The sequence below is a fragment of the Ornithorhynchus anatinus genome, chromosome 20, assembly GCF_004115215.2.
Source record: "Ornithorhynchus anatinus isolate Pmale09 chromosome 20, mOrnAna1.pri.v4, whole genome shotgun sequence".
Classification (NCBI taxonomy): Eukaryota; Metazoa; Chordata; class Mammalia; order Monotremata; family Ornithorhynchidae; genus Ornithorhynchus; species Ornithorhynchus anatinus.
The window spans coordinates 14,382,007-14,394,330 of record NC_041747.1 but is presented as its reverse complement, the minus strand read 5'-3'; the positions used below and the strand labels follow the sequence as shown (position 1 = coordinate 14,394,330).

Below are 12,324 nucleotides of genomic sequence, written 5' to 3'. Positions count from 1 at the left end.
CACATTGGTATTTGTTCAAAGTAGACAACGACTAAAATATATATCTATTTGCAGCGTGGCTCAGTGGAAAGACCCCGGGCTTGGGAGTCAGAGGTCATGGGTTCGAATCCCCGCCCTGCCACTTGTCAGCTGATGACTGTGGGCAAGTCACTTAACTTCTCTGTGCCTCAGTTCCCTCATCTGTAAAATGGGGATTAAGACTGTGAGCCTCGTGTGGGACAACCTGATTACCCTGTATATCCCAGCGCTTAGAACAGTGCTCTGCACATAGTAAGCGCTTAATAAATACCAACATTACCCCTCATAGCTTTCCAAGAATTCAAGATGGGAAGCAGTGTTGCCTAGTGGAAAGAGCACAGACCTGGGAGTCAGGGAATCTGGATTTTAATCTCTGCTCCTTCACTTGGCTGCTGTGTGACCTTGGGCAAGTCGCTTCACTTCGCTGTGCCTCCGTTCCCTCATCTGTAAAATGGGCAGTAAGACCGTGAGCCCCAAGTGGGACGGGGACTGTGTCCAACCTGATTACCTTGTATCTACCCCACGTTAGACACTGAGCTGTTGGTGGCCTAATGGGTAGAGCTCAGACCTGGGAGTCAGAAGGGCCTGGGCTCTGATCCCAGCTCCGCCACTTGCCTACTGTGACCTTGGGCAAATCACTTCACTTCTCTGTGCCTCAGTGACCCAACTGAAATCACCTTAATTATTAAAAATCCCTACAGTTCTTCATCTCTGTAAAATAGGGATTAAGGCTGTGAGCCCCATAAGGGACATGAACTGTGTCCAACCTGATTATCTTATTTCCATTATCTTATATTTTAGAGAGAGCCTAGCATATAGTAAGCGCTTAACAAATACCATTAAAAACAAAAATAAAAACCCTCTTATACGTCCTCTCCCGATGGCTTTGTAGCGTGCTCTACGCACAGTAAGCGCTCAGTAAAAATGATCGATGAACTGCCATAATAATAATAATGTTGGTATTTGTTAAGCGCTTACTATGGGCAGAGCACTGTTCTAAGCGCTGGGGTAGACACAGGGGAATCAAGTTGTCCCACGGGGGGCGCTCACGGTCTTCATCCCCCTTTTACAGATGAGGTAACTGAGGCACAGAGAAGTGAAGTGACTTGCCCACAGTCACACAGCTGACAAGTGACATGCAACTAGAGGTGTCCTGAAGACAAGAGGAAATGGAAGAGGGCAGAGAGGGAGAGAGGTCAGAGAAGGCGAGAGAGATTTGGAAATCATTTGCACAGAGATGGGAGTTGAAGCCACGGGAGTGACTGACTTCTGGAGACCCAAACTAAACCTTGAGGGACCCCCATGGTCAGAGGGTGGGAGGCAGCGGAGGAGCCCATGAAAGAGAGTGAGAACGAGCGGGCGGAGATATAGGGAAACCAGGAGAGGACGTGTCAGTGAAGCCAAGGTAACCAAAATAAACTTGCTCAAAAACTAAATGAGAAATTTAAGAAGCAGTGTTTATCCCACTGGATCCACGGAAACAGTGACACGGTCTCATGTGGGTGGAGGCCCTGCAGATTTTAAAACACTGAATAAAAACCAGCATTCAGAAGTAACTGTGTGTCGGCAAACGCTGAGCGCAAAAAAGCTTAATATCGCAAACTGGATGATTTGCTACGACACCAGCAGTAGTGGCTTAGTGGAAAGAGCCCGGGCTTGGGAGGCAGAGGTCGCGGGTTCTGATCCCCTCTCTGCCACTCGTCCGCTGTGTGACCTTGGGCAAGCCACTTAACTTCTCTGTGCCTCAGTTCCCTCATCTGTAAAATGGGGATTAAGACTGTGAGCCCCATGTGGGACAACCTGATTACCTTGTATGAACCCCAGCGCTTAGAACGGTGCTTGGCGCATAGAAAGCGCTTAACAAATACCGTAATTATTATTATTAATACTTATGAAGCACTTATTCTATGCAGAGCACTGTACTAAATGCTGGGGAAAAGTACAGTTTGGAATTAGACAGAGTCCCTGGCCCTCAGGGAGTTCACAATAAAATATAAAAGAGGAAGAGGGTACCGGAGATATACCCCTAAGGAAAGATGAGCGAAACACTAAGACGACATAAAGTGAACATAAAGACGAGGGCAAGACAAAAATAAGAACAAAAATGGGGCGTTGTGGATAGAGAAGCGGAGTTTCCTCTGAAACAGACATGTTTCATTAGATTGGAAGCCTCTTGAAGACAGTATTTTGCTACTGCGCACCCAAGTATCCAGTACAGTGCTCTGCATTCGGTAAGGGCTTTATGAAGAGCATCAATTAATTGATTGAAAGGCATGCAAAAACCGGATGAAGGCACCGAGCGGCAGGTCAGAACAGAAAAACTGAAAAACGGACTCAGCGTGGCCTTGTGGAAAGAGCGCGGGTCTGGAAATCAGAGAAACTGAGTTCTAATCCCCGCTCCGGCTGCTGTGTGACCTTGGGCCAGTCGTTTAGCTTCTCGGTGCCTCACTTGTCCCATCTGTAAAGCGGGGATTCAATAGCTGTTTTTCCTCCTACTTAGATTGTGAGCCCCATGTGGGACAGGGACCTGTCCAGCCGGCCTGATTAACTCCTATCTTCCTTACACATCCTTACGTATCTTCCTATGTGTACAGAGATCGACACATAGCATTTAACTACCATAATAAAAATAAGCATTATTATTAAGCGCCTGTGCCTTGGGAAATTTATCAGAGTCTGTAAGCAGAAGGCAGGTTATCTACGGAATCCCAGGCAATGTACGATGAGTGAAAATACTGAGGGAAGGGGACCTCACTGAAGTTTGTTTAAATTACACATCTGTAATTTATTTATTTTATATCAATGTCTGTCTCCCTCTCCAGAGTGTAAGCTAACTGTGGGCAGGGAACTTAACTTCCAACTCTGTTATACTCTACTCTCCCAGGTGCTTAGATCGGGGTTCTGCACCCAGTAAGTGCTCAATCAATAGGATCGATTGATCGAATGGCCCTAGGGAAGGTTTCTCAGGCTTGCAGGGCAGCAAACACTGAGAGTCCAAGCTAACGAGCTAATGAGATCAACTGACATTAAGAAGGAAGTCACAAGCAGGAATCTAAAAGTTTGGAATACAACGTGATCTGAAATTCTGAAACAAATTGGGATTTGGGTCACAATTCACCAAGATCAATGATATTTATTGAGAGCTTATTCTGCGAGGAGCTTTACTCTAAGCACCTGGGAGAGTATAGTATAACAGAGTATAACAGAAGTTAAGTAACTTGATCTCTTCCCCCAAGGCTCTGCAAGTCTAAAAGAAAAGCAGACACTTTAAAATCAATTACAGAAATTCAGAGGAATCGCCAGCGGATAGTTTTAATACTAGAAAGAAGTTGATTTACAGACTCTAGAAAGACTGGAATGTTGACAGCTTCATCTTCTAGCTGCTGAGGGTTTTTCCTCCAAACTTTTATGCTATCGTTTCAGATTCCATGCGGACACGCTGACGGTCGGAAGAAATTAAAAAATCCCTTTCACGTTACAAGGCGCCATCACCCCTCCCAATTAAAACATCTGTGGGCTTTTGCTCTGTATTTATACTTTTCTTTCTGAAGTTCGCAAAGCTTGGCGTAGAGCATTTCCCACAACCGGTCTCGCAAATGGTTGCTTTCTTTTACGAGAACATGAGAGAGTGACAAATAAAACTTTCCTAGCTATCAAATGATGCGAGGAAGCCATAAAGAGGGATTCGTTCTTGGATCTCCACTACATTCATGAGCCTCTTAAAAGTCACAGCTGAAGTCCAACAACCGACGTAACTCATATTTCAGGAATTGCTTCTCTTGGAGAGTTCAGCAAGGTTCTCAAAACCATTCTCAGTTCAGAGAAAGATATCAGATAACTTGTTTTCATGCGCCACACTGTAAACAAGAAATATAACTAGCTGGTCACAAACACGAGTTTACCAAGGACTGCATCGCTGTGATTCTCAGTCAAACGCTCTTGAAAAATATATATATATTTTTGTGGTCTAACCAAGAAAGCTCAGGGAAAACTTCACCACAATTCTCCCTCCTACATTTCATGTTCAAACCCAAATGATTTTATGCAAAGAAAGTGTGAAATTAATACCAGGCTACATTGAATCCATTTTAAAGCTCAAATATCACATGGAAGAGCTTCCTCTGAGCAGAATGCTTTGTATGTTCCTAAATAAAATCACACAGAACGGTACATATGCATGATTATTTTGCAAAGAGGAGGCCTTCCTCACCAACCAAGGATTTTCCAACAGTAGATTTGGTAACCATTTTTGATATACCATTTTGGACCCATGCTACTCAGGAACTACAATCCTCCATGGTCAGACCTAACATTCCCTGTCTTGGCAAAGTAGCTTCGGTCACATTCGTCACCTCAGGTCCTCAGCTTATATCGTGTTTCTCTCATTTACGACAGCCGCGGTTACTGACATTACGCTGGGAAACGATTGGGATTTATTAAGCGTTCTCTGGAGGCAAGACGTTGTTCTAAGCCCTCAGGAAAGTACAATATGAGCGAGATACGCGTCCTCCACCCTCGAGGAGCTCACACTCTAACTGGGGAGACAGGCATAAATATTTACAGAGTAACCAGAATAAACTGAATAAGCATATGCGCTCAAGTGGTGGATGGGTATAAGTGAATACATATTGAAATGTTTAAAGTTCAGTTACCACAAATGTTACAATACGTTTCCTGCCTAATGCTAACGTACTAAAAATTCCATTAGACCAAGGGTTCCTTCGGAGCAGAAAATAATCTGACCTCTCCATCTCCATCAAAACCTGGAGCCTGTTTGGTCCTTTTGATAGCCCTTTTTTATAGCATTCGTCAAGCACTTCCTACGTGTCAAACACTGTGTTGTGTTTTAATGTTTAATGTTTAATGTCGCTCCTGTTGTCCCTATCTCTAATCCAGTCTCCCCATTTAAACTTTTAGACTGGAGGCCCCATGAGGGACAGAGACTGTTTAATTCCCACCAATGTATTCTCTCCCAGAGATCTCCATGCAATAAGCACTTAATAAATGCTATTAATCCACCAATGGTATTTATTAAAAATAAACTGAGAAGCAGCGTGGCTCAGTGGATAGAGCACGGACCTGGGAGTCGGAAGGACCTGGGTTCTAATCCCGGCTCTGCCATGGGTCTGCCGTGTGGGCCATTCACTTCACTTCTTCGGGCCTCAGTTACCTCATCTGTAAAATGGAGATTTAGAGCGAGAACCCACGCGGGACAGGGACTCTGCCCAACCTGAGTAACTTGTATCCACCTCAGCGCTTAGAATAGTGCTTGGCACATAGTAAGCACTGAACGGGTACCATTATTATTATTATTATTAATGAGCACTTACTCTGTGCAGAGCACTCTAGTAAGTACCAGGGAGAGTACTGATCGATTATTGATATCTGTACGCTTTGGGCATCGGGTATTCACCGCACCCTCGGCCACCGACACTTACGTACGTATCTGTCAATTTATATTGACGTCATTTTTGGCTCAGTGGAAAGAGCCTGGGCTTTGGAGTCAGAGGTCATGGGTTCGACTCCCAGCTCTGCCACTTGTCAGCTGTGTGACCGTGGGCAAGTCACTTCACTTCTCTGGGCCTCAGTTCCCTCATCTGTAAAATGGGGATGAAGACTGTGAGCCTCACGTGGGACAACCCGATGACCCCGTATCTACCCCAGCGCTTAGAACAGGGCTCTGCACATAGCAAGCGCTTAACAAATACCAACATTATTATTATTATTTATATTAATATCCATCTCCCCCTCTAGATGTAAGCTCACTGTGGGCAGGGAACGTGTCTACCAACTCTGTTACATTCTACTCTCCCAAATGCTTTACCACAGTGCTCTGCACACAGTAAGCACTCAATAAATACCAATAAATAAATAATAGACTGATAGATACGGTAACGGTCTCAATCCCCTCTCCCCATTCTTAGCTTGTAAACCCCTTGGGGGCCAGAGACCTCATCTAATTCTGAAAATCTTTTTGGGGGCACTCAGTAGAAATAATATTTCTCCTCCGTGCCAAGCCCAGTGCAGTCGAACGCCAGCCACACGGGACTGAATTAACGCATACCACAAGCTTGAAAAACAGTTACTCTAACATTTAAACGGGGAGGTCGATGTGATTTTCCTGAAAGTGTCAACAAAACTAGAGCTGATGGGCTAAGACTGCTTTTGGAGGGAGTGACGAACCTCCCTGAGTTTCACCTAATGTGACTGAAGCCGGAGAACTTTTCCCTGCCAGCTGTTGGGATGTCTGGGAGACGAGGCCATGGGTTCTCTTTCCGTTTCCGCCACTTGTCTTGACCTTGGGCAAGTCACTTTGCTTCTCGGGGCCTCAGTTACCTCTTCTGTAAAATGGGGATTGAGACTGTGAGCCCCACTTGGGACAGGGACCTTGTCCAACCTGATCTGCTCCTATCCACCCCAGCGCTTAGCACGGTCCCTCGCACGTAATAAGCGCTTAATAGACACCGTAATTATTATTACGGCCCAGACCCCCATATCACTTCTGGCGGGGTCGTTATCGAAACAGTCGGACTTCCTCTGGGGCTGAGCCTCACTCTCCGTCACCTCAGGAGGCTCAGCTCCGAGCAGGTCCAGGGCCTGCTCCCCCAGTTAGAGAGGCCGGCAGAGGGGGTGTAAAAGACGCTAGAAAAAGGGGAAAGGGGCTCCCAGTGAAAAGATGGCACCTCACCCCCTCTGCGTAGCGGCTAGACCTGCCGCTCCGGTCGCGCTCGCCGAGGACAGCGCGGGCTGGAGCCTAAGGCCAGGTCCGGAGCTGCTGGAATCTCGCTCTCACTCCCGGCTCCCCGTTAGGGAGACTTCCAGTTCCAAGAAAGACCAAGCCGAGACTGCCGGGGGTGACGCAGGTTTCTTTTATGAGACCGTACCCCTGCTTGCCTCCTCATCCCCACCTCCCCGCCGCACCCCCGACGTGAGTTTGGGTCATACGGGAAACCGACGGCTGCGGGTTTCCCGGTTCCAGCGATTCTTCTCTCTTTCCCCTTTCCTTTTGTCGAAGTTACGATCTTGGGAGGGCCCAGTCAGGCTAGCGAGGCTCGGGCAGGAACAAGAGGCCACTCAGATTTCCCCATGTGCCACCATTCGCCAGGCCAGCTTTAGCGCGGGCCAGCTTGAGAAGAGTCAAAGGAATTGGGTAAAAGGAACCGGGGACGGTTCTGCGGGGCCCGGCTGGGATACCGAGTGGATCTTGGCCTCGTCCTTTTTCTGTTCAAGCCAGGGTCAACTGTCCTGGCCCCCGTAGAGCGGCTCTCCCCACCTCCTTCCAAATGTTCCTCTTCCCATGGGGGACACGCCTTGGACGAGGAAGTTTCAAGGGGTGACGCTGTACACGCAGTAAAATCAAGGCACAGTTGGAGAATTCCGGGCAACCGGAACCATTTCCTAGCTAGTTTCTACCAGGACCACTTTTGCCCAGTGGGTACGGACCCTTAAAAGAGATTCTGCGCAATATATTACTTATTGTGGGCACAGTTTTCTTTCAACCAACGGGGCGCTAAAGCCTCACCACCTCAACATTTTGCTCTGCTTTCTTCAGAGTCGATAATCTCGGGGACATCAGTTCTGTAAATGAAGATTCCCCTGATATATATAATAAAATGTACATCTGCTTTGAAAAAATAGAGTTTACTTAGATTCTGGAATTGTTTCTATTTCACACATAATTACCTATCTACAATACTTAAGACCCTATTAAATGGCAATTAATAAGCCAGAATAATAATAATAATAATAACGTTGGTATTTGTTAAGCGCTTACTATGTGCAGAGCACTGTTCTAAGCGCTGGGGTAAACACAGGGGAATCAGGTTGTCCCACGTGGGGCTCACAGTCTTAATCCCCATTTTACAGATGAGGGAACTGAGGCCCAGAGAAGTGAAGTGACTCGCCCACAGTCACACAGCTGACAAGTGGCAGAGCTGGGATTCAAACTCATGAGCCCTGACTCCAAAGCCCGTGCTCTTTCCACTGCGCCACGCAGAAATGTCACCGACCTCACTTTCACTCTTACTGAAACACAACAAATGGGAAACTATTCTCAGCCTGCTCCCCCAGACCTCGGTAAGCTTATCTTCTTTAGCGGCTGAGCTTTCCCGCACCATTCCGACCTCGATGGGATTCCAGGCCTCCCCCAGTCTATCGATCCTCTCCTTCAACTCGGACTCAGGACCTCCTCAGAGGGGCTTTCCTTGATCAGACAAAAGGAAGCCTCAGGAATCATAACCGGATGTAAAATGATCAACGTGCTTAGAAACGATAAGCTGACACTCGCAGTAAGCGCTCAGTAAGTCCCACTGACTGCGTGTTTTCTCCCCTGCCCGTGTATCTGCCATCTTGTAAACTTTCCTGAAGCAGATAATTCCCTCTGCTCCTCCCCCTCTCCCTTCCCATCCCCTCAGCACTGTACTCGTCCGCTCAACTGTATATATTTCCATTACCCTATTTATTTTGTTAATGAATTGTACATCGCCTTGATTCTATTTAGTTGCCATCGTTTTTACGAGATGTTCTTCCCCTCGACTCTATTTATCGCCCTTGTTCTCGTCTGTCCGTCTCCCCCGATTAGACCGTAAGCGCGTCAAACGGCAGGGACCGTCTCTATCTGTTGCCGACTTGTTCATTCCAAGCGCTTAGTTCAGTGCTCTGCACATAGTAAGCGCTCAATAAATACTATTGAATAAGAAGTTATTTGAGAGCAGGGGCTGCTTTATACTGCTTTAATCCTTAATCAACAAAGCATATTTATCCAACGCTTATTGAGGTGGGCGGCAAGACAGACCAGAGTGAGGCGTATCATCTTTTACGGTCTCATGTGTCCCGTGGTAGTTCAGTAAATAAAAATTGGATCACAACCCGTGAAAAACAGCACTGAATCAGTAAAGGGGCAGTACTCATTCCGTTTAGTAACCGGTAACGAATCCACAGTTTTTATTGAAAACCCTCTTTGGTCAGAGCACTGGACTTTCAGATTGGGAGAGTTCAGTGAAATTAGTCAACCCGATCCCTGTTCTCAAGGACTTTACAGTTTACAAATCAGCAGAGAGGACTAACTCGAAAATGAATTACAGATAAAAATAAAGATAAGAACCTACAGGCTACGGGGTGGGGTGAAATTGAGTACTTCAAACCAGGATTCCCTGTTGACTTGTGCGTTTTTGAGAAGCGGCACAGCCTAGTGGATAGAGCACAGGCTTGGGAGTCAGAAGCTCACGGGTTCTAATTTCGGCTCCACCACTTGTCTGCTCTGTGACCTTAGGAGAGTCACTCCACTTCTCTGTGCCTCGGTTCCCTCCTCTGTAAAATGGGGGTTCAAACCGTGAGCCCCACGTGGGACAGGGACTGTGCCCAACCCCATCTGCTTGTATCCACCCCGGCGCTTAGAACAGTGCCTGGAACGTAGTAAGCGCTTAACACCGTAATTCATTATCATTATTTTATCAACGGCTCTGCTCCAGGCTGCCCCTTACAGCTGAACCCATACATCCTTTAAATTATATATAAAAAAACCCCATAAATCCCACTCTTCAGAACTGCAATTTCCGCCATCACTCTTTTCACGAGAGGGTAATTCAAAGACCAATTCTACAAGCAGGCTTTTCAAATAATGCAATATTAAAGCGCAGAAACACCAATGAAAAGAGTTCCCGCCTTCACTCGGTGCCATAAAAATACTCAACCCCATCAACCCCACGTTTTAGCGTGCTCAGCTTGATTTGGTAATCACCTCGCTTTGATTCTGAAAACCAAGGAAACCCAAAGCCAACTTTCTTTCCCCTTTTTTTCCCATCAAAAATGCCAACATCAGCACCCCACTTCCTCTGAGAAAGTTCACAGCGACAGACGAGAGAGTAAATCCAACCGACGCGCACTGCAATTTCCAAGAAAACATAAGCACTTAAAAGCATAAACCACCAGAAAGCATAATATTACAGTCTGACCCGTCCTAGCCGGCTATCTTCCTGCAGCTCGGACCCCGCGAGCTCGATTGCTCAATGTCGAAAGGGCATTTGCAAGATTTTTGTGGGTTGCAAACTCATCTCTTGGGGAGACGACCGGAGCCCCCGCTCCTCTCTCCAGGCACAAGACAGCGTCGTCTCCGTCGTCCAGTCGCGGTCACCCACGGTGGCCCGCTACGAGCCAGCATCCACCCCAGTGCCGGGAAACAACCCTTCCGTCTCTCTCTCGGGGCAAGCGACTCTCTCGTCGAAAACCATCGATCCTCTCCCGGTGCACTCCAAGCGTCGTAGGACTGTGATCCCTACACACTTCCATCCCCATCCCTCCCCCGCAGCCAAGTATTCCACCGGGACCAGAAGTCCAGGGCCCGCCGGGTACCCAATGCCGGAACGACCCAACGTTCACTCGTTCACGCGGCCGTATTTATCGAGCGTTTACCGTGTGCGGGGCGCGGTACTAAACGCTTGGGAGAGTACGACGCGGCCGTCAACAGACGCGTTCCCTGCCCACAACGAGCTCACAACCTAGAGGCGGGCATTATCATCCATGAATACAACGTCGGCAGGTGAGGCCGTGTGCCCAGTTTCCTCCAGCTGGGAGTCGGTCAGGGGGTCTTCACGGCGGGAGAGGTGAACAGTGAATGGTTTCCCGAGGGAAGAGTCGGTGCGCCTTCTCTGACGGGCCAAAGGCCGGCTTGGACAATGGGAGGATGGGAGAGAGCCGGGCGTGGGCAGAGAGGGACGGGCATGGGTGGAGAGAGATGGGCGTGGGCAGAGACAAGTGCCAGGGCAGAGATGTGCATGGGCAGAGCGGTGCATGGGCAGAGACGAGCAAGGGCAGAGACGAGCAAGGGCAGAGACGAGCAAGGGCAGAGACAGATGAGCAAGGGCAGAGACAGTTGAGCAAGGGCAGAGACAGTTGAGCAAGGGCAGAGACAGATGAGCAAGGGCAGAGACAGATGAGCATGGGCAGAGACAGATGAGCATGGGCAGAGACAGATGAGCATGGGCAGAGACAGATGAGTATGGGCAGAGACAGATGAGCAAGGGCAGAGACAGATGAGTATGGGCAGAGACAGATGAGCAAGGGCAGAAAGAGATGAGCAAGGGCAGAGACAGATGAGCAAGGGCAGAGACAGATGAGCATGGGCAGAGACAGATGAGCATGGGCAGAGACAGATGAGCATGGGCAGAGACAGATGAGTATGGGCAGAGACAGATGAGCAAGGGCAGAGACAGATGAGTATGGGCAGAGACAGATGAGCAAGGGCAGAAAGAGATGAGCAAGGGCAGAGACAGATGAGCATGGGTAGAGACAGATGCGAGTGGACAGAGACAGATGAGCACGGGCAGAGACAGAGGAGCACGGGCAGAAAGAGATGAGCATGGCCAGGGGGAGATGAGCATGGGCAGAGAGGGAAGTACTTTCCAAGCGCTTAGATCAGTGCTCTGCACACAGTCGGGGCTTAATAGATAGGACCGAATAAATGAATGAACGAACGGGCAGAGAGAGACCTCCTTCCCTCCCTCCCTCCGTCCCTCCCTCCCTCCGTCCCCGGCCCCGCGCGCGGCCGGGGCGTCGGTCCCTCGGGCGCCCCCCGGCGGCGGTCCCGGGGCGGCCTCACCTGCGCTCGGAAGTAGAGGAAGAGCGCGGCGCTGCAGAGCAGCTGGCTGAGGCCCAGCACGGTGAGCGCGGCCAGCAGGGGGCGCGGCGCGGCGGCGGGGCCCGGGAGCGGGGCCGGGCCGGGAGCCGGCCCGGGGGCAGCGGGCGGCGCGGCGGGGACCAGCGCCGAGCCCTCGGGCTGGAGGCCCCCGGACCCGCCGCCCCCGCCCCCGCCCATCTCCTCCGAGCCGCGGAGGGACTTGGTGTAGTCGCGGCTGGCGCGGCGCATGGCGCTGTGGGGCCCCTCCGCGCCCCGTTCCGTTCCGTTCCGCTCCGCTCCGCGACGAGCCCGCCCGGGACCGGGACCGGGACCGGGACCGGGACCGGGACCGGGACCGGGACCGGCACGAGGAGGAGGGAGGTGGACGAGAGCAGGACGGGCAGCGCGGGGCCCGGGCCGCTCCGCCGGTTTTAAGCGTGGGGCCGCCGAGCCTTCCCGGCCAATCACCGCCGGACCCTCCGCCCACACCCACCCGCTGCTCCTCCCCTTCCCTCCTCCTCCTCCCACTGCTCCCCCTTCGTTCTCCCCCTCATCCCTCTTCTCCCTTCGCGCTTCTCCTTCCCCCCTCCCACTTCTCCCCTTCCTCCTCCTTCTCCTCCTCCTCGTCCTCCTCTTCCCGCCTCCTCCTCCCACTTCTCCCCTTCCTCCTCCTCCTCCCACCTCCCATTCCT

At 50.0% G+C, this 12,324-nt stretch overlaps 1 protein-coding gene across 1 annotated transcript in view; it reads right to left on the bottom strand.

Annotated features, from left to right (window-relative positions):
* Nucleotides 1–11,881, bottom strand: part of TNFSF11 (TNF superfamily member 11) — a 38,481-nt gene extending 26,600 nt beyond the window's left edge. The window contains exon 1 of the mRNA XM_029048585.1: nt 11,615–11,881. Within this exon, the coding sequence (XP_028904418.1) occupies nt 11,615–11,881 (267 nt within the window). The remainder of the gene's footprint in view (nt 1–11,614) is intronic.
* Between the last annotated feature and the right edge of the window lie 443 nt (nt 11,882–12,324).